The sequence below is a fragment of the Populus alba genome, chromosome 6 (assembly GCF_005239225.2).
Source record: "Populus alba chromosome 6, ASM523922v2, whole genome shotgun sequence".
In the NCBI taxonomy this organism is placed as follows: Eukaryota; Viridiplantae; Streptophyta; class Magnoliopsida; order Malpighiales; family Salicaceae; genus Populus; species Populus alba.
Window position 1 is genome coordinate 25,065,864 of NC_133289.1, and position 23,332 is coordinate 25,089,195.

The following is a 23,332-nucleotide window of genomic DNA, read 5'->3' on the forward strand; positions in this document are numbered from 1 at the left end:
GTGAGTGTCTTTGAAGCTCTCACCTACTTTGGGTCTTCAAATACAAGGAACTACAAGAAAGCTTTTAATAAGATGGAAAGTCATTGAAGAAATCCTTATTTAAGATACTATCATTTTTGGCTGCCCTTTTGCTATGCAGCTACATTAAAACATCATATGAATTATAAAATAATTAATACCTTACGATGGCATAGATAATGTAATAAATTTATGAGTCCGAACCATTTTAATTGACAATATAACACTATCAATTGGTTAATTATCTATTTAAAATGGATTTGAACGTGTGGATCCAAAATAATACTATATGATAACAAATAACAATAAATGTAATGATAAATATAATATATCTAGATAAGAACTTACAAGATCATAGTTTAAGGTTCGACTCTAATAAATATATAAGAAACACTCTATTTCTTCCGAGTATTTATTCCGACCCGTTTCAATTGATAAATCAACGATTAAATATCTATTTAAAATTATCTGAATGTGTGGATCCAAATTACGAGGAAAAGGAAAAGAAAGACAAATATATATAGTAGTATTTAATAAGAAGATTCGAATATGCAAATAAGACGAAGTCACGAACGCTATATTGTGCACTGATGCAAGTAAACCCCCATTTACAATAAGACAAAAGCAACATCAGGCCAGCCCAACATGCTACGTGATTGTGGGACCCTTCTTGAATACATGTATTCAGCAACCAACTGGCTTCCTCCACATCAACAAACCATGAGGGCCCCTCTCCTGGTTCAAATGGTAATATGAGGTCAAAGGTGGAAAAGTGAAGAAAACGAGACGGGCGGCTTCTTCTAGGGTTTCGTTTCAGTGCTCCTCTAGCGCAGCAGCTTAATTACTCCAATAGCTTAGGGTATGAATCTCCATAGATTTATAGTGTTGTGTTTCAAGGGAAAAGAAGGTATCAATATTAGCATTCCCGATGACCGGAAAAGGACATAAAAATGATGAGCTAGGGCAGAAACCATATGTAACCTAAAACAAACACGATGCCCTTAGATGAGGGAGACAGAGAACTCGATCGATAGGTAACAGGGATTTTTGAAGCCAAAGAGAAGATTAATGCTTGGCCTGATGCATGATCTCTTCTTCTTTCTTTCCATGTACATGGCTTCTTCGATTGGAACGTCTTCGTTTTGGTATTTTCTTGTATGACCATAAATTCATACTAGACAGGACATTTCATTCCTCAAACAAAAAGAAAAAGAAAAAACCCTAGGATTTATCTATGTATTTACCTGATATAAGAAAAGGAAGCTGAATGATTGATGCTCAATTTTCTGCGGTACTGTGTGGTAAGCTAAAACAATCTGGAAAATAAAAAAACTAGCTCAACATGCATCACCTGTGGTATAAGTAGAAAACCCCCTTCGAGGTTTGCTAATTTAACTCTATTTTGAATCTCTATAACAAGCAAATCTATATATGTTCTATTTCATCAAGACGTTACCTCCAAATTGGCTACTTTAAATCATGCTCCATTTGTCGATTCTTGATCTAGATGCTATTGCCTTACCTTTCTCAGTTCGGAAATTAATTTTTGGCTTAGTGTTCTTTCCATCAGCATAAACGTGTTAGTAATGGTATCAAAACTCTTGATTTCTCTTCTGATAAAATCTTCGGCCCATAATAAAAACAAATAGAGTACCATTCATAGTTCTATTCGGTGTTATCTAAAGTTGTTTTTGTTTTTATGATTCAACCTCCTCTTTAAATTAATTTTTTTTGATAAAAAATAGTATCAAATTGATGTTTTTTACTTCTTTTTTTTTTTAATTTTAATATGAAGGTATAAAAATAAAAAATCTAAATTTTTTTTTATTGTATTTTTAATTGAAAAACACTTTTGTAAAAATATTATGCACCGTATTACCAGACACACATTAAATACGACCTGACTCAGTGAAACAATTTAATGACATGCCATTCTAGGATTTGACTCGAGTTATATTTCAAATTAAACTAGGTGGAAGATGACCCGACTATCAATCAACGACATAGTCGACTTGATTAAAACTTAGTTTGAATTAAAAAAAATAAAATTAAAATGATATTATTTTTTTTTCTTAAAAAATCTTAAAATGATATCGTTTTGAATTGACCATGATCAACCCGCTTAACTCTGTGAACCGAGCTACATCTGAATCATTAGCTAGCCTAGGTTCAATAATCCTGGTTTAAATTACATAAATACACTCTTGTATCTCAAATCAATGGGGATGGCATTAATTTCTCAAAATTACTAACAAAGTATGTTAAATAACTAATTCAGTCCGGAGGCAATTGATTTACTTTACGTGTTATTGTGTAGCTTGTCGGAAAATTGTTAAGATTATACGCTTTTTTATAATTCACTGATCATAAAGTTAGGTTAGTTATGATTTTGGAAAGATTGGGAGGCTTGATTAACTTTGAATTATTGAGCCCTAATAAGTCCTATACAAAATTGATCAATCTTAGTAGTAAACATCTATCACGATCTTTTGTTTACTTACTCAATACTTCAACTATATAATTTTAATAACGTCTTCATCAAGTTGCCGAACCTGCACCTAATCCTCACAAGCAAACAGCTTATGGTGAATTAATTAGGATGGAGACCAGGAGGGAAAATTCATGGTTGAATATTGAGATGCATGCTTAGAGATTAATTGGTCCTCGAATTGTAATGTACGTAGATGCAATAAATTGTTCAATTATTAGTATATTTAGGATGTCACAGTGAGGGGTGCGTGCTCAATATTGTGAAAATACAGTGATCAAGCAACTTAAACCATGCACAGAAGAGATGAGGAAGCTTCCATTGAGTCCCTCATCTCTGCCCATTTTTCATTAATTACCGTCTTCATTATTCACTGCTCAAGGAAGACGCAAGTTTACACATGCATCTTAGCAGTAATATTATTGCAGATTTACTTTAGTTAAAAATTAATTAAGTTGACATCCCAATCATTTTATGCAATGAATTGGATATGATGGGTGTATGTTGAAGACTGTTCAGCTTTTTTTAAAGGAATGAAATCATTAATTTGCCACATGAGAAATTTTATTTATGTTTTGTTGTGGTATCTTGTAGTCTATTTGGATTACCCGTGACAAATTAATTTTTGATGGTGTTGATCTTGATTGAGATATAGTTTATGATTTAATTTTCTATCATTTAGCTTAATGTCTTCGAGTTAAGATTTAGAATTTTATTTATACAAGTATTGATCTAGCTATATGTTTAGATTGTATGCTGAGGTCATCTAATACTCATGATTATCATTTTTTGTCTTTGCTTTTTACACCGTGAGTTTTTCTTGTAGTTAGTTTGCTATTTTTTCAATGACATTAGCTAAATCTTAATAATATCTCCCTTGATTATTATAAAAAAAAATTGCAGATTTACTTGGAAAATACAATTACCAATGCGTACGATCCAATCAATAAATTCTACTAATTGCGTGTTAGATTGAGTAAGGTTATGTGTGATTTGATTTTTGCAAATTAATTTATGTATTTTCTTAACTTGATTCAAATAAAAGTTATAAATATTTTAGTTAAAAACAAATTTTAATTTAAATAAAAAATTTGTTATAAAATTGAGTTAAAATCTTATTTGAAATAAAAGTTAAAATTATTAACTTTTAATTTATTTATTCGAACTTATATTATTTGATTTGGACTGTTTTTATCAAAATATGTTCTGAACTTAAAAGGTCAAGGATTAAAATTCAAAGATCATGTGGAACGGACTCTAAATTCAGCTAAGCCAATCACTAATAGGTTAGATAATTTCTTGTGTATGATCAATAAGTTGTGTTCACATCTTCTCACATTGAGTTAATTTTTTTTAATTTGTCAATATAACAAATCAAGCAGACACGAAATATAGTTGAAGACTGAAGATTGATAATAGGCATAGATCGAAGATTGATCAAACTACTTTTTTTTTGTTGCATTATGATTATATTCTCAACTGTCTATCAATTCGAACTTATTTTTTAAAATTTAAGTCTCGATAACGCTCACAGGATATATTAACACTCTAAAACAGGCACAAAACTAGGGGTGCTAGTGGAGCCATGAACTCCCCTAAAAATCCTAAAAATCCAGTGTATATATTGAAGTTTTTATTTATTTATTTTTATAATTGTTGATTTTATTAAAAACACGACTATTTAGACAATAACCATAAAAAAACAAAAAAAAAACATACATTGAGATATGATAAAAAAAAAACAAATAAAAATTAACATCAATAAATTCTATGTTGGTTTCTCCGAAACTTAATGCTATATTCGTACTAATTAGCAAATGTATATAGTGAAGTATTTATAGGGTTCAACTGTCTATAGTTAAGGCAAGATCATATATAATATATATGTGATTTGGCGTACGTACGATTGACTTTTTCTTCAGATAGAGAGTATTACATTCATATGAATACAGAAGCCATGCAAAATCAATATGATCACTTGATGTCAAGTTCAAAATCATTTTGTTATTGTGAATTATTATTAAAGATTTAGTGTTTGTTTGAGCAAACAAGATAAATACACGTCCTCATTTCTTTCATTGAATTATATTTCAAAATAATATAAGACGAGGACTTCATGGATTTAATGGTGAAGTGGTTGACATGCACTTGTAATGAAGATTCCTTAGAGCAATAAAAACCCTAATCTGGTTGAAGATTCATGCTTGGTATGCTACTTGTCAAACACTTCAAAACAAATATAAGGAAAAATATTATGTAACCTCATCGTTACGTCATTTCCGATGCATTGTTACTGCAAATACAGTAATAGAACAGCTTTTATAAACATATATAATAATTAGGGTTAAGTGCTGCAAGAAAAGGATGAATCAAGAAGAGTAGCGATGGGATAATTTTGTTTCCAAATGAGGGTGCAAAATATTCAAGAAGGTAGGTGCATGTCTATACAGAAGAAGTTATAAGATGAAAGGTGCATGTACGTTCATGTCCTTGTTCCTATAATTCTACAACTTACTCTCTACGAAAGGCAGTCCATATAGTTTTCGTATGGGTTTCCCATTTTCCTTCATTTCTTGCTAAGATCAGGCACCACCCTTAACCCCCTCCTATTCCTATATATAAAGTATGCTCATGAGATATGTTAGGTTGGAAGAGTCCATGCTCATAAATTTCATAGACTTTGTGCTCTCGAGATTTAGGGAGCAGTGAGAAATTACCTGTGTAAGGTCAGAAAAGTTTTATATATGGAGTTGATTGATGATTTTGAAGGAGTTGAATTACTTCTAGGGTTACTTGAGCACCTTCCCTTGAGTTAACCAAGAATGAAGCAACATGCATGTACTTGTTTTGAGCAAGCTACGATCGAGAGCTAAGCAAATTGCATTAGTTTACTACATTGTGAGAGGAAATTACATTATCCATGTCTTGATTTTATTTATTGATAATACTGATTTATATAGTTAATTTAATTTCTTAGAATAACAATATTGATCAACTACGTCGTGGATTGATAATATATATTACAAAATTATGGAAGGTGTGAATATTAACAGATTGCTTTGTCATTTTATAATGCTGACCTATCCACTTATTTGAAAATAGTTCTAGCCTTCTAGGGGCACGAATTATAAGCCAGGGGAGAAAATTATATACACAAATTAATAACCTTCTTGCAAGGAGAAAAAAGCTTAATTTTATTTATTCTTAAGAATTTATACTTTATCTTTTTATGTTAGGTTTGGTTAATGTTGGGACAAAAATGTATTTTATTAGATCGATAGTGACAAGTAAATGAAATAAATATATTTTTAAGATAGTTTCTTACAAGTTGAATTTTATAAGAGTAATTATATTTTTGACTAATTACAAGTTGAATTATATATATAGCTCAAACTAGGATGAATTTCTTCAAATTTCTCATTCATTTATTTAAAAAAACAAAACTAAGAGATACTCATGGGCCTCGTACAGAATTAGGCCGAGAAGCTAGCCTAAAGGCAAAATACATTTCTTTTAGCTCGTCAGAATATATAAAACAGATGGGCCAAGTCCAGGTTTCAATTTCCAACATTTGCTTCTTGAAATGGGCTCGAGTTTCAGGTCACAAAGATAAACACTGGAAACCCTACTTTGAAGTGAGAGGCAAGTTGTAGCTTGTGACTGGTTTAGAATTTTTATCGATTTAGAAGAGGTTTCAAGAGCAATCAGACAACATTAGCTAGAGACTCTCAGGTACCATCGCTTTCTTTACCTCTCTTGCATTACTTTGTTTCAGTTACCGTAATGAAAAGAACAAAAAAAGAAAGAAGAAGAGAAACATATTTAGTTCTTGGATGTCTGTTTGATTAATGATTAGTGATTAATGATTTTGATCTTTGATTAGTAGAATGTTGTTAGTGAATTTGCTTCTTATTTTGAAAAAAATGGGTTTTCAATGTTTTGGGGAAACTTGTAATCTTTTTAATGATTGGCACCTCCATTTTGAAAAAGAAGCCAACTTTTTGTTATATGTAAGAGAAAGAGGCGTCTTTTATTAGGTAGACTTTCATTCATAAATGGAATGAAAATGCTTAACCCTTCAAGCTTCTTTGATTTGGGGCTGAGAATTCCTTTATGCAGCTGGTGGGGATAGACAGACATGTTAGAAAATGAGGCAAACCCGACAATCAGCAAGTCAACTGGCTTGCCTAGGAAGCGTTTTTATCGAGCAAGAGCACATAGCAATCCATTGAGTGATTCGCATTTCCCTGTTCCGATTTCTCCTAGTCATGTTGACTACTCGCTTCATTACCCTCAGTTCTTTTCCTCGTCCGGTGAAGTTGGCAGTATCAAAAAGGTCCAGTTTGCTGATGTTGGTTGTGGGTTTGGAGGGCTGCTGATTAGTCTCTCAACACTTTTTCCGGAGACCTTAATGATTGGGATGGAACTTAGGGATAAGGTGACAGAGTATGTGAAGGAACGGATTTTGGCGTTGAGGACAACAAATCCAGGTCAATATCAAAATGTCTCTGTGGTTCGGACCAATTCGATGAAATACATTCCTAATTATTTTGAGAAGGGGCAACTTACAAAGATGTTTTTCCTGTTTCCTGATCCTCATTTCAAAGAGAAGAATCATCGTCGCCGAGTGATCAGTCCACATTTACTTGATGAGTATGCATATGTTCTCGAGGTTGGTGGCATTATCTATTCAATTACAGATGTGGAAGAGCTTGGGGATTGGATGAAGACTTGTTTGGAGAATCACCCCATGTTTGAAGCCCTCGCAGAGGAGGAACTCGAAGCAGATCCTGCTGTGAAACTCCTGAGGACAGCAACTGAAGAAGGGCAGAAGGTTGCTAGGAACGGGGGGCAGACTTTTCAAGCAGTCTACAGACGTATCGCACCATCCCTTTGAAAAATTTAGGAACTCTTAGGCTGCTCAAGCTCCATCGTTGGCATTCGTCCTTCGCCCGTTTGTTACCATTCATCTTGTAACCATCTTTTTATCTATACAATATTTATGCCTGTAATTCTTCAAGGCATCAAAGAAACCTAGAATACGAAAAGTCCTAGGTTTAAGCCTTCCGAATATTCATTGATCTTTGATTATTGATTTTCTGACAGGCTTTAACGTGGTTCAAAGTAGGGTCCTTGCATTATCATCCTCCTCATAGGTGTTTTGCAGAATTAAAATTGCATTTTAAACGAGACATTAATCCAGTGGTTAAGACTTTTTACTCGATTTTGCACATCCCCTTTCTCTTTCTCCTGCCAAACAGGGCATGGAGGTGTAAGCGTAGAATTTCTCTACACCGAGCAGGACTTGAGCGAAAACCTATATGACATTGCCGAGATTCAAAGCCAAACCCCCAAGAATTAAAAAATAAAATAAAATAATAATAAATCGCTTAAGAGATTTTTCATCAAAACTCACTATTTCTGAAATAGCTATCACTGAAAAAACAGTGAATAAAGGGCTCTAGTTTTTCAAATTACTATAGCTGAAACAAGCATCCAATGTGAGCATTGCACAGACAAGCATTCAAAATCTATAATTGTTGTAACCTCCTGCACCAGGCGATCCATACCCTCCCATACTTGAGGATCCATACCCTCCTAGATGTGATGTGAACGAAGATGAAGGGTAGCCGGTTTCTGCCATATGTGAATATGCACTTAACCCCGCATCTATCTTCCCATACATGCTTGACGCTGGTTCCTTGTGATTAGTAATGAACTCCTGCAAACAAGAAGATTCAAGACATTAGAGGCAGGTCATAGGGAGACTAATCAAAATAATCAATTAAGGCCGCATCTCCGTTGGTAAAATTGCCAAATTTCTATGATTTGAACATAAACAGAACGTCCTCAAGTTTCAAAATTTTATGCTGGGCACATTAAACCCAAAATGTGGAAATGAACGAATTCCAGGTCCAAATGTGCATGCACATGGACACTCAAAGCAGACAAATGTAAATGCAAGCGTGGGAGTGTGAGGTGGGCAGTGGTGAGGAAAAATGTTGGCAGGTAGCAAAATTACCGTATCTCCTTATTAAAGAAAACTACCTGAATAAGCTGTTGAGCCATCTGAACTTGAGCACCGGTGCCCTTAATTTCCACAGTGATCTCATCAGGCAATCCTCTGCTCTCTTGTATTGAAAGGATTGCCCTGCTGGTACGGCGAATGTAGGCAATATTAGATCCAGCAACACCAATGATATCCTCAGCATATGACAAAGGTACTTGCATTGTCTGTGTCACCTGAATTAGATAGTAACAGTGTTCTCAATCAATCCCAGGTAACATGGAGACGTGATATAAGAGCAAAGTAAACCATGAAAAAAACAAATGATATTTCAAATGATCAGAGTATGCTTACTCTAAAGATCTTACAAGAAAAAATGAAAACAGAACTGTTAAGCCACACATTCTAACATGTCTTGTCAGTTTCCCCGTTGCAATTAAATTCTCAGTCTTGGGCATGCTGCTGGGGCATAGAAAGATAAATAAAAAACATGAAATTCAAAGAAGTTGGGGCAGAAGAGGCATGGAATTTGGGAATCATTTTCCTAATAGCAAATTTTTAGGAACCAGAAATGTTCTAAAATAAATGGCAGGCTTTTTAGACAAGAGCATGCATGTCAGGAAGAACCATGACCAATCAGCCCGAGGCATGCTGCCAAAGCACAGGAAAATAATGAGGGCTTTCCAGTCTTTGGCATGCTGCCAAAACACAGGAAAATATAAACATCACATTTTTTGACATGAGCATGCATGTCATGAAGAACTATAACCAATCAGACTCCTAATGTAAGCCAAGAAATTCAAAATCATATTGGACCATAATATAAGAACTGGATAAATAAACCAACCTGAGTTACAATAGGAGCAGTAGCACGACCAAGTCCAGTTGAACGGAACCCTACAATTCCAGGATCTTGTCCATAAATTGACAATCCAGGTTGTGAGATTCTGTGTTCAAATTGTGTTTCATGTTCATATATTGACGGATCCCGCTTCAAAGATAGGGAATAATCAGAAGCAATCCCACTTGAAATTGTGGGAACATAAGCAGAATGTAGTGAGGGCTGAGCAATATCAGGCCGTGCATCTGCAGGGCATTCCTGTGAAATTGTTGCATTGTACTGCAAAAGAACTTGGATTACTTCATAATTCTCACAACCATAATCCACTAACATTAAAGTGTAACTTACAGTTTTCTCAAATATAGGAATGACACTATGATCAACCAAAAACTTCCTTAGCTGTCCTATTACTGCTTCTAATGCTTTAAAAACCTTCATAGCTTCACCATGTATTTCCACAATTCTCTCATCTGAAGTAGCATATGAGGGTAACTCATCTACGAGGAAAAAGGAGCATCAGAGTTTGTACTGGTCATGAAAAAGAAGAAGAAATCGGATAAATAATGGCGCATATAGAAGTTACCAATACAGCAATCCTAGCAATGGGCCTCAGAAAATCGAGCCCAGGGAAATATAATACTAAACTGTCACAATCTTCTAGTGAAAACTGGACTTAAGTTGCTTAGATTTTGGGTCTATACAGACATTCTGTATTCTAAAAGCTAGCTTAAAGATGGTAAACACAAATTGAGGAACAACACACAGGAACAGAACTTGAAGTTTGAAATAGAAGCTGTAAATATTTAGCGAGGAATAGAAAGATAGCACAGCACACAACTACCTCAATAATTTCTGCTCAAAATATTTTTCAAGGAAATGCAACTTGGTCAAATATAATTGCTTAATTAAAGAAGAAAATAATTGCTTGAAGCATACCTTCTGCCATAACATGCACAGCTGCACCAGTGTTTTCCTGTATTGATTTGATTATGGATCCTTGCTTCCCAATTAAGTTTATTGCCTGTGAAGATGCAACCAGTAACCTTATGGAACAAAATGCAGAGCCAGCAGCAGCAGCAGCTGAACCAGTGTTGTCACCCTCACCAGGTGATAGACCACTCACACGCTTGAACACTCTCATTACAGCATCCATTGCAGGAGATTGTGGAGCTTCTGGCTCTTCTTTACCAGAAATCAGAACCTGAAAAGAAACATCTACATCAATCACAGAAGTTCCATCAGGGAGCAGAATTGTGACACAATACAAAGAAAATTACAACATAAATAATTCATACTGTTCAACTCATAATGGCTATTTACAAATAGATCAGAGCTTTTCCATCTTATTTCATTCACCAACGGTAGAAGCAGCCCACACCTCAGGGGCTTTAAATTCAACAAGCAAACACAATGAAGGCTAAGTTCAGCTTCTTATAGCATGCAAACAGAACCCACGATGGAGTTTCTATTTGGGTTGAATTGAACTTCAAAATGGTGTCCATCCATGCTCATAAACATGGGCCATATATTTAATGATTCATATACACTTTTCTATTTCATGATTTTGGTTTTTTACACTTAACTCATTTATATTGAAAAAAATCACTCAAAATAACACCAAGCTCAACCCTTGTTAATATAATCGAACTAAGTCCTTTTTTCTTTGAAAACTCAAAGCCACTAAAAGAGATGTGTTCAACTTCATCTCAAATTCAACAGAATGAATTCCAAAATCTGAACACAACATTCCAAATCTTGACCCAGTTCTAAAAGTTAATTCAACTGCTCTTAGGGTTTGCCTTCTAAGATTAAAGCTACGAGCTTTTCAATCCTATATGCATTCATCAACAGTAGAACGAGCCAAGCTTCCCTTCAGGGCCTATTGAATTCAACAAAGCAATCAGCTTTAAGGAGCTTTCATTTTGGCAGCATTAGACTTCCAAATACAGCTCATTCAAGCTCGTAAACATGGGATATGTATCTAACAATTCATAACAGATTTCCCATAGCATGATTTTGTCATTATAACACCAAAAAATCATAACCGATTTCACTATTTAACTGAAAAAAAATGCTCAAAATAACACCAAGCTCGATTCTTCTTAACATAATCTAACAAAGCTCAATCTTATTTCTTTTAAGCTGCAACAAAACTCAAACTGCCAACAGATACATTGAACTCAACAACCTGTACCCCAAAACACTCCAAATCTTGATCCTTCTCAGTTAAAAAAAAAACCAAGAAAGAAAAATCTCATCTTTCACACAAAAGGCACAACCTTTACCACCCAAACCCCCCAAGTTGCAAAAACCCACAAAAGCACAAATGCTTAAAATTGCAAAAAAAACAAAACAAAAAACGAAGAGGAGTAAACTTTAACTTACAATTCGATCAGAAATACCAAGGGGACCTTCAAGAATACGAATGCGAGCTCGTGTTTCATCACACATCTTCTTCACCAACTCTCCTCTGCGTCCAATTATACTTCCTACTTTCGATACCGGCACTATTAACCTAAACACATTATCTCCTGGCCATCCCGGCCACTTCTCTGATCCTTTTGGTTGTCCCTGTTGCTGTCCTCCCTCCGTCACTGCATCCATTCCCGTTTCTGCTTGTTTGTTAACGGCGTTTGCTTCTTTTGGATCTGAATTGAGCGTTGTTGTGGCTGTTAAGTCCATTTTGGTGATTGATTGAGAGAATTTGGAATTCAATTAGGGTTTAATCGAAGAAGTTTGGGATCAATTAGGGTTTACGTAATGGTTCTGGGTGTAAGAGAGAAAGAGGGGCAGCGAGTAATTTGTGTCGTCGACAAGAAATCGGGTAATTTTTTTTAAATGGTTATAAAAACCGGTCCGGTTTATAACTCAGCTCGAAACCAAAGTTATGAGAATTGGGTGAATACATGGTTATAAAAACCAGTCCGGTTTATAACTCGGCCTTTTCTATTACCTTCTCTCCTTGTGTTTTGGTGTTAACAACCAAACGTATGTTTCAATTTTTTTTTGAATTGAGATTTTAAAATTTATTGGTAGTGCATTTTGTTATTGTTAAATTATTAAAATATAGGTTTTGTTTTCTTGATTTAACAAAAAAATTAACAAATTAATTGCTTAAAATTTAAAATTGAAATCCCAAAGGTACAATAGCTCTAAATAAAAAGATTTTTCATGTTCAATCAATAAATTTCGAACCTCCAAACTATGGGAAAGTTGTTGATTGAATTTTTATAAACAATCTAAATTAAAAAATTAAAATTTTAAATTACTATTCAATTCATGTGTAATCATTGATTAAACCTTATAAAAAAATGTTCAAATTCTAAGCTTAAGATTAGCGATCCATGATATGGTGCATTATGTGAATGACAAGATTTTAGATTAGCAATCCACTTAAATATAACGAATAATAAAACAACAAAGTAGAATTCCAGTGGGAAGATAAAAATAAAAAAGAAAAAAAAGAAGGCTATCGCATCTTGTGGAAAGGAATGGGAGCATAGCTTGCTCATGGTGTTCCAGATTCAAGCAATTTGTTGCTCAACCCTTGAGCCTGCAAGTAACCATGTTCTTGTTTTTTCTAGAAAAAAAAAAAAAAACTAACATGATATGTGCCTCAATTGCTGGCAAGATCTTCGAGGAGCAACAAAACATGGTGGTGGAGCTGGAGTGAATGAAAATCAGATTGACAGGAGAATTCAAGACAAGGATCAAAACTAGTGATAGAATCCCGAGGAAGACTAAATTTAACAGATAAGTACCGTGGCGGGACGGCAAACAATGGTGGCGGCATTCCATGCCCTCCATTGGAGCTCGATGAATAGAGTAATTTTCTTTTATTGATTTTCTTACCATTCAATCCAAATATATTTAAGAAACAACACATTAAGTTTTTTTTTAATGACAAACTGATTACTATTTTTTTTTTAGAGATATATGATTTCATTAAACACTATAAACTAGCAAAAGGAAACTACAGAACCTGCCTTATATCAATTTTTACAGGAATTATCAAAAGAAAAAAAGCCCAAAAAAAAAAAAAAAAACATCAAATTTAGCTTAAGAAAGCAACATTGAAATCTACACAAGCAAACCATCACATCACAGCAAAATCTAGGGGAGACTTCCAAGAATTTCCAATTCATCTCACTAATGAATATGGACCTCTAAAAAGAAGCACATTTAGCAACCTAATAGACATAATCTGAATGATGGATCAAAACCAAGCAATAAAATCACTAAATCTTCGCACTCCCTGCTTAGTCATACAATCTGCCATATTATTGCTCTCACGGTACACATGAGCAAAAGTAATTAAGCCAAAAAATCTAGTCAATCTCAGAACTGTGGAGAAGAGCTCTCAGTGCATCTATGGCCTGTTGTGAGGATTATGCATTCAACTAATTACATTGGCAGAATCAAATTTAATAGTAATATGTTTATGATGAACAATTTGAGGCTCAGAGCTCAATAGCTTTAACAACAGCTCTCAACTCAGCTATATTCGAATTTAGTATCCCTACTGGCAAGGAAAAAAAAACCAAGGAGATGACCATGGTGGTTTCATAGGACACCTCTTATACCTGAGAGTTTAGGCTTTCCAAGAAAGGATCCATCCACGTTCCACTTGAAGCTATTAATGATTGGAGGAGACCACATAACAGCAGTCCTAGTAATATGAATATTAGACCATCGAATCAGACCTTCTGCCGATCTTAACAGGTTTGAAGAGGAGTAGGGGAAGTCAGGATAAAGTGCTTTCAACCATAAGCATAGCCGAGTGATGATAAGGAATAAGACTGTATCATAGTTCGGTGACTTTTTTTGAAAGATCAGGTCATTTCAAAAAAGCCAAAGGGACCACGCCACTGAGAAAAACAACATCAACCATGCTTTCTTTTGAAATTTACCATGAACTATGAAAGTCCACTAAAAGAATAGGCCTAACAAATTCTTTGGGCAGCACCATGATAATCCCTACCACTTAATTATTTTCGACCAGATGATCCAATGCTTTTGGTAATGCAAAAGTAAATGATCAACTTATTCTTCCTCAATTAAACAAATAGGACAGTTAGAATCTGAGTTGTCCAAAACACCTCTTCTAACCAACACACCTCGGGTGTTGAGTCTGTTAATAATAGCCATTCAACAAAAGATCTCCACTTTAGGTGGGACTATACCTTTCCAGATCCCAGCAAAAGAGAAGCCAATGTTAGAATAGTGAGTGGGACTGAACAACCCACATAGAGATTTAATGGAGAATCTTCTTGATTTGTTGTCCTTTCATATTAGTCTATCCTCTGCCTCGTTGTTTAAGTGCACCATTGAGAGGACGTCATATAGTTGATCTAACAAACCATTGTTTTTGTCGCACGTAAAAAAATCCACGCGCGACATCGGGCTGAAAATTTTTCTCGTTAATGTTGCGTTTGCTTTGAATTCGTTTGTTAGAGTCGCCACCTAGTAATTCATTGAGGGCTACTAGGAAACCTGATGCACTGGTCTTGTCAGAGATCGCGGGTAAGGGACTGGTTGTGGTTAGGGAAGGTATTAGCACCCCTAACGCACCCTACCTGAGGTAAGCTGCTTTGTGTTCTGATGTGATTTGAAAATTTAAAATATTAATTAAATTTTAAGGCTTGAATAAATCAGTTATTAAATCCCCGAATATATGTAGAAACTTGTTCTCATATTTTCATGGAAAATACAACTTGATTTTATTTGTCCTTGAGATATTTAACCATATTTAAATTAACAATTAATTCTTTTTGTCCATTTTTTTTATAATTCAATAACATAAATAAAAAACAAACACACACACAACTTTCTTTTTATTATTTATTACTTTCTCTTTTCTTTTCTTTTTCTTTTACATCCATATTTACAAAGTACAAATTTAAAATAAATAAACAAAAATTACATTAATACTTTAAAATTTACAAAATGGTCCCTAAAAACTCCAGAAATTGCAGGGAAGGACTTGTGCACCCGCAGGAACAGTGGTGACGCGTCTTCCCACGCACCGCCGCCACTGGCGGGGCGTGGGTTCACGCACCGCCCTGAAATTCAGGCGGCGTGAGGGGGCTGTAATGGCTTCCTCCCCTCTTCTCTTCCCTGTCCGTGGTGGCTTTCACCGTGACCTGCAACAAGAGAAAACACCCAAGCAATCGTTTTTATTTTGTTTTTTAGATTTGTCCAGCTCCTCCGGCTTCTCCCTTTTCTGTCAGTGTTTCTGCTGCCGATGGCCGATCTGGTGGCGGGGAGTGCTTCTTCTTCTTCTCAGCCACTTCAGTGGCTGGCTGTCACTTTGGCTCGCTCTGGTTTTGGCCAGAAACAGAGGCGGCTGGGGAAGAAGAGAGACTCGGGTCTGTTAGGTTGTTGGTCCAAGGAGAGGAAGGTGGGGTTGCTGGCAGCAGGGAGGCGGAGACGCCGTCGTTGGGATGCTGTCGGGTGGTCTGTGGCCGCTGCTGGGTAGGAGCTGGAGGAAGATGACGGACAGATATGGGTCCGTGAGCACCGCTGTGTTCGGGCTGAAGAGATCGAAGGTGAAGAAGACGTTGCTGAGGGGGAAAGCTTCGGGTTGATGGAGATGAAAGGATCGGTCTGGGTCTGTCGGTTCAAGGGGGGAAAATGCAGAGGTCAAGGAGCTGTGAACCGGTGGGTGTTGGTGTGGCAGCTGCTTTATGCCGGGAGAAGGAAAAAAATCAAGGGAATAGGGGACGGCGGATCTGTTTAGGCTGAGGGAGATGCCGAGTCCGGGGTTGTGCTGGTGAGGGAGCAGAACCTTTGGTCGGGTCTGTCAGCAAAAAAAAAAAAGTCCGGGAAGTGCAGGCTGTTTGGCTGGTTTCGAAAGAAAAAAAATGTCAAGGGTGGGGGGCGGCTGCCTGATGATGAAGATAGGTTTAGGGTTTCTTTTTGTGTTTTTTTTTTATATTTCAAAATCCCCCCCTTAAATGTGTTGAGAAGACTGGTATTTATAGGTGAAATATTGCTAGGTTTTTCAACTTGGTCCCTCAACTTCTTTCTTTTTGTAAATTTTGATTTTTTTGATTTTTTTTGTATTTTTTGAAAACGAGCAATATCAACGTCGACAAAATGAGGAAAATCAAAGATTTTAAAAATGACGCGTGAAAAGTCGAACGCGTTTGAAAATCTTTTGAAAATTTAAGTTCTTTTTTTTTAGACGATGCTGAAAAATGCTAAAATGGCGAGAATATATTAAAAAACATATTTTTTTGAATTTTCATTGTTTTTCTCTATTTTTGGATTTTTTTGAAAATATATCAAAAACATGAGTCAAAAATTGGGTAGCAACAGTTTTGACCCCTCAAAGGTCTTATTCAGGAGAAAAACCAGATCCATTCAAACCCATCCCACATTCCTATCTTGTCAATGCTGACATCTTTATCATTGGATAAATGGAAAAGATTAGGAAAACTATATGCTAAATAGTAATTTTCAATCCAAGTATCAAGCCAAAACACGATTCTCTTGCCATTTCTAATAAAAACCATAGATTGATGAGACACAATATCCTATAACCTGTTGTCTTTAACGCAATGGTTGATCATACGGGTTATGTGCTTTTAGCTCCTGGAATAAGAGCTTGCGACATCAAACTGGAGCAGTTAGTGTTGTGTATGAATTTGATCACTTCTTTCCACAAACTTGTTTCCTTCGAGCCAAACCTCCATAACCATTTATACAGCAGAGCTTTGTTTTTATCCTTTAAAGATTGAATCCCAAGACCCCTAATCCTTTTTGAAAGAGTAATTGTTGCCCAACTGACATTGCATAATGTTGTTATCCAATTTTTGACTCACCTTTTTAATAAATTTTTTGAAAAATCCAAAAATAGTGAAAAACAACAAAAATCCAAAAAAATATGTTTTTAATATATTTGCAATGTTTTTAGCATTTTCAACGTCTTCTAAAAAAGAATTTTAATTTTCAAAGGTTTTTTCGAACGCGTTCGACTTTTCACGCGTCATTTTTAAAATCATTATTTTTCTCATAGAATTGATGTTGATTTTGCGCGTTTTTAAAAATACAAGAAAAAAACAAGAAAAATCAAAATTTACAAAAGAAAGAAAGTTGAGGACCAATTTTGATACCCGGGCAACATTTTAACTATAAATATGGGTTGAAAACTCAAAAGAGGAGAGGGGGGGTCATTTGGTAATTTTGGGGAGAGGGAATAAAAAACATAAAAAAACAGAAACCCTAAGATTTTTTTTCTTCTCCCGGACCCGAAGGCAGCCGCCAGCCCCCCACACCCCCCTTTGGATTTTTTTTCTTCTCCCTCAGCAGCCAACAGGCCGCTCCCCCTCATCCTCTCCTTTCTACACCCGAACACCCTCCAGACAGACCCACACACACCCAAATCAAAACCGGTTCTCCCTCTTACAGCCGGCGAATCATTTTTTCCTTCTTGGCCTCACCAAAGCCCCCCCTTTTCTTTGATTTTTTTTCAGCCGCTCACCACCACACTCCACAGCCGGTCTTCCCCCTCCTCACCGAACCCCACTGACCGGACGATTCCCCTGCCTCAGATTTTCTTTTTTTTTCTTCTTCCCCCTGGCCGACTCTCTTCCTCCCACTTCCACAGCTGCCCTCTTCCCCATTTTTCTCCTCCGCACAAACCAGCGGCCGGACCAGCCTCCACTGAACCCAAGCCACCAGTAGCAGCCTCGTTGTCCTCTTCATCTCCGCCCGACCAACCTTGCAGCGGCGTCTCCTCCACAGAAGCAAGCCACCGCCTTCGCCTGTTTCTTCATGAACAGCCGAACACAGTGGCACTCACAGACCTAGATCTGTCTGTCGTCTTCCTCCAGCTCCTCCTCCATGACCGATCTGCCACCGGAGAAGAAGAAGAAACAAGAACAGATCGACGGAGAGGGAAGCAGACCCGAAACGAAGAGGAAGAGAGAAAAATAAATTGAAAACAAAGAACAAAAATTAAAATCGACTGTTTTGTTGCGTTTTCTGTTGTTATTGCAGGTCACCTCCGGCGAGGAAAAAAAGGGGAGGAAAGGCTGAGCCAGATCCACCCGTTTCAGCTGGTCTCACGCGGTGGCGCGTTTGTTCACGCATTCCAGAAGGACTCCCCTGCAATTCCTGGAGTTTTTAGGGGCTGTTTTGTAATTTAAAATTTGTTTGATGTAATTTTTTTATTTGGTTTTTGAATTTTTTATTTGTATTATGTAAATGTAGATGTAAAACAAAAAGAAAAGAAAAGAAAAGAGAAAGTGATAAATAAATAAAAAAAGGGAAATGTTTGTGTGTGTTTGTATGTTTTTTTTATGTATGGTATTGAATAAAAAAAATAAATTTAATTTATATGCACAAATATCTAAAGGACAGATAAAAATCATGTTGTATTTTTCATAAAAATGTAGAACATGTATCTACATATATTCTGGGAACTAATAATTGATTTATCAAAGCCTTAGAACTTGGCTAAAATTTTATTTTTAACATCATATCAAGTCCACGAAGCTTGAAAGTAAATATGTGGTGTGTATTTTGTTTATGAATGATTTTTTTTTATGATAAAATTACAAGAATAAAGAAGAATTTAATATTCTAATTTGTTCATGAATAAAGAATTATGAACTTACATGTATGTTGTATTTTTTAAAATTCGATGAATGAATTGAATTTTAAAACTTCTTTAACACATCAAGTCCACGAAGCAGCTTACCTCAGGTAGGGTGCGTTAGGGGTGCTAATACCTTTCCTAATCACAACCAGTCCCTTACCCGTGAATTTCTGATGAGACCAGTACACTCGGGTTTCCTAGTAGCCCTTGATTAAATACTAGGTGGCGACTCTAAAGAACCAAATCAGCAAAACATGAACGAAAAATCGCCAGCCGATGTCGTGCGGAGATTTTTTTGACGTGCGACACATAATTTCTTACCTTTTCTTTTCCTGACCACAGAAAGGATCTGAATTTCTTTTAAACTGTTGTTGCTACCGTTGTAGGCATGAGAAATAGAGATAAGTAGTAGATGGGTAGGTCACTTAGGATAAATTTAATTAAACACAGTCTACCCCTAATGAATAGGAATATGCCATTCCATGAAGCCAACCTGCAGTTGATGTTGCAGAGAATAGGCTTTCACATCGAAATTCTGCTTAAATTTACACCGATGGGGAGACCAAGATATATGATGGGAAGTTGTTCCTGCTTGCATCTAAGAATCTATACTGTGTGGTTACATATATGATCTTCAATACCCATTCCAATAATATTGTTTTTGTAGAAGTTAACTTTCAGCTCCGATATAAGTTCAAAGCACAAAAGGATACGCTTTACATTCTGTAAACTAGATAAGGAAGTTGAGTTGAATATAAGTGTGTCATCCGCAAACTGAAGGTGAAATAAGATAGGACCAGTCTTGTCGAAATGTAGTCCTTCAATCAATCCCATACCACAACCACACTACAACATACAACTCAATCCCTGGACTGCAATATTAAAGAGAAAAGGAGAGAGAGGATCTCCTTGACGTAATCCCTTTTCCAAGCTGAATTCCTCTGTGGGAGATCTATTGACAAGTACATACATCTTTGTTGTGGAAATACATTGCATAATCCACCCTCGCCATCTAGTTCCAAAACCCATACTAGCCATGACTTCATTAATGTATTCTCATATAACATAATCAAATGCTTTATGAAAATCTAATTTGCAGAGATAAGCTTTACCCTTTTTCTTCTTGATGTAAGCAATACCCTCATTTGCAATCAATACATTATCTAGTATTTGCCTCCTTTTGATGAAAGCAGTTTGATTATCTGTAATGACTTCTAGCATAACATGTTTCATTCTGATTACCAGTATCTTTGATATAATCTTGTACAAACTTCCCACCAAACTGATAGGTCTGAAATCCGCCAACTTTGCAGCACAATTTATCTTCAGGATAAGGGTAACAAAGGAGCTATTGATGCCTAAAGAGAGGAGGTTAGATCGATAAAATTCTTCAACCATTCGGGTAATGTCCCCACCTATAATGCTTCAAGCTTTCTTGATGAAGACAAAATTAACACCATCAGGACCTGGTGCCTTATTTCCTTCACAGTCCCAAACCGCAGCTTTGATTTCCTTTGTAGAAAACGGGCATTCCAAAGCAGTCGAGGATGAGGGTTGTAGCATTTGAAATTCCAGGTGACAACATGAGGGCCCCGATCTGTCATGATGGGAGTATAAGTTACTGAAGAAATTAAAGATAGCTATCTTCACATCAATAAGATTAGACAACATCTTGCCATCAACCTTCAGAGATAAAATATGATTCCTTTTTTGTCTTATTGTTGCAACTAAATGAAAAAAAAAAAAAAAACAAGTGTTTTTGTCTCCAAGCTTGCACCACTGAACCCTTGATTTCTGTTTCCAAACAGACTCTTGCATTCTATATAAAGTTCTAGTTTTAAAGGCAATGATATTGCTTCTAGTCAATTCAACAGCTAAACAGGTCTCTGCATTCTTTGAGATGGTCGAGGGAGTTAGCTTCTAGTTCCAACTATTTGATTTGGTTAGACATGCTGCCCATAACATCTTTACTCCACTGCTTACATCTCTCTTTTAGCAACTTGAAAGCTAGGACTATATTCCTTCCACCAGAATTTGAGACCAAGATTGTATTCTAGAAGCTCTGTATCATCTGCCTGAAATTAGACACCAACCACCAGCAGTTCATGAATCGAAATGGTTTTGGGCCCCAATTTGTAGATTCTAAAAAGAGATGTAGAGGTCTATGGTTAGAAGAAAACTTTGGGAGGCCGAATAAAGTAAAGGTTGAAAGAAATTGCGGCCAATCACCTAATATGAAAATTCTATCAATGCGACTTGCCGCGTTACCTCTTGACCAGATAAACATTTTCCCATTTAAGGAGATATCAATAAGTTTGCAGCCATCAATGCAATGCTTGAATCTTGTCATAGAAGCAGATACTTTAGAATCACCTTTTTCTATCCGAAGGTGACAAGGTTTCATTAAAATTGCCTATGAGACACCATGGTGTGCTAACACTGTCTTTGAAAGCAATCAAGTAGTCTCATAATTCCTTCTTTAGGATACCATCAATCGGAGCATAAATAAAGGATACCAGGCAATTCAAATTGTAACGAGTAAAGATACCTTCAACATGTAAGATACACCCATTCATAGAAACTGAACATCTGGAGACACAAAAGGAAGCTGGATTCCATATGCATAAAATCCCTCTAGAAAGGCCTAATGAAGGAACTGCATACCAGTCCCTAGAATGATAACCCTAGACAAAGCTAATTATACAATCATTAATATTTTCCATTTTTGTTGCTAATATACCTAGAACATCAATATGAAATTTCCTACCCAAATTCCTTACACATTTTTTCTTATCTCTGCCCTATAGTCCACATACATTCCAAACAACAATACTACCCATAAAATGGGTTGAAAGAACTATACCTTCATACTGGTTAAGAAAATTAACTTACGCCTTTTTCCTTCGTAACCACTCCTTTTGCTCTTTGTCTATGAATCCCTGTAGTGTTTGTGTCATCAATCGATTATCATCATGCACTTAAAGAATAGCTTTTCCCACTTCCTAGTAAGAATTTACTTCCTCCTAAGAGTCAGACAGTAAAGGATCATGAGCTTGGGTACCAGAAGTTGAAGAGGATTGATAGAGCAAGCTACTTGCCTCATCGTCACCCGCTAGTTCCTTCCCAGAATTGATAATTGCATTTCAATTCTTAATTCCATTGTTAGACACTAAATACTCTATAATTACTGTCTCATATTGCTTAGGTCTGTGGTTTTCCAGTTTGCTTGATTTCCTTCTCGAAAGAGAGCATGTTCTGCGTTTGATCCTCTTTGCTCTGTGTTTTTGAGATTTCTTATTTCTTAATTCAAGATTGCAAAGCTTAGATAGGTCAGCAATATGATTTATGAAGTTTACAAAGGATGGCCCAATGTTTGTTGAGGTAGCCTTTGTTGCTAGGCCTATGATGGGTTGTTTCTGCCTTTGCTTTCGGCTCGTTTTCTTAGGCTCTCCACTAGTATAACCCTTCTCTTGATCCAATTCTTCTCCTTCAGAGAGACAAACAATGTGTTGCCCAACTACAACCCTACAATCAGCTGCAGCCACCTTAGCATAATCATATCGTACAAGGGCTAAATAATTATCAAATTCATAAAAACTCTCCTTGGTTAAAGCTGCTTGTTTGCATGGCTTTGTGATTTCTAGATAGAGGTACATAGGTGGCATGACATGCTCGGTGAATGCACTGTCAATTGGATTATTGTTTCCCAACACATCAATGGGATCAAATTCAAATTCTACACGTTGTCCTGTAGCTCTGTGGGATAATGTTGCCCTCGTTAAAGCAACACCTTGATCGTCCTCTTCATCATCAGATAGCACCAATGCTATGTAAAGTGAGATGTCCATGGAATGCTTGACTGTTGTGAGGGAGGGGATGTACTTGCCTTTTATTTCTGTCAAAGTAACCTCAACCTGAATTACATCAAGTTTGAGTAGCACTTGACCTTGTAAAGGTTCCAGCTTAGTTGTTCTGATAAGAACTATTATACCCGATATGGATCCCTAGCTAACACATGACGTGTCATAGCCAATAATGTTTCCCCAACTCTACAGGAGGGCATCAATGCAATTCCTATTCGAACCTTCCATCGGTAGCCCAAACATGGATACCAAGCAAGCGTATCATAGGCACAAATCCTTGCTTCCCACTGTCTGAGGTTACCGAGTAAAGAATATAGTATAGACCTTGCATTATCTTGTTCCTTCAGTGAAGCTAACTGGTCCTTGAAAGTAACGATCACCTGGCTAGCTCCTAGGAATATAAAGCTCACAGCTTTCTCAATTGATTTTAATACCATTTCCTTCATGGTTGCTACATCAGCATTTAGCAAGATCTTTCCCACTAAGCTCCTACGCAACCATTCCTTGTCCT

General features: G+C 36.3%; 2 protein-coding genes across 2 annotated transcripts; one reads left to right on the plus strand and one right to left on the minus strand.

The window, feature by feature from the left end:
* The first annotated feature begins 6,078 nt into the window (after nucleotides 1–6,078).
* On the plus strand, nucleotides 6,079–7,653 carry LOC118027527 (tRNA (guanine-N(7)-)-methyltransferase). Its single transcript, XM_035030900.2, has 2 exons — nucleotides 6,079–6,238; nucleotides 6,626–7,653. Exon 2 carries the CDS (start codon nucleotides 6,645–6,647, stop codon nucleotides 7,401–7,403), a length of 759 nt encoding a protein of 252 aa, XP_034886791.1. The 5' UTR covers nucleotides 6,079–6,238; nucleotides 6,626–6,644; the 3' UTR covers nucleotides 7,404–7,653.
* A 211-nt stretch (nucleotides 7,654–7,864) lies between these two features.
* On the minus strand, nucleotides 7,865–12,231 carry LOC118027526 (RNA-binding KH domain-containing protein PEPPER). Its single transcript, XM_035030899.2, has 6 exons — nucleotides 11,740–12,231; nucleotides 10,291–10,555; nucleotides 9,703–9,851; nucleotides 9,361–9,633; nucleotides 8,555–8,749; nucleotides 7,865–8,228 (listed from the first exon to the last, which is right to left on the minus strand). The coding sequence occupies exons 1-6, from the start codon at nucleotides 12,034–12,036 to the stop codon at nucleotides 8,031–8,033; spliced, it is 1,377 nt and encodes a 458-aa protein (XP_034886790.1). The 5' UTR covers nucleotides 12,037–12,231; the 3' UTR covers nucleotides 7,865–8,030.
* Between the last annotated feature and the right edge of the window lie 11,101 nt (nucleotides 12,232–23,332).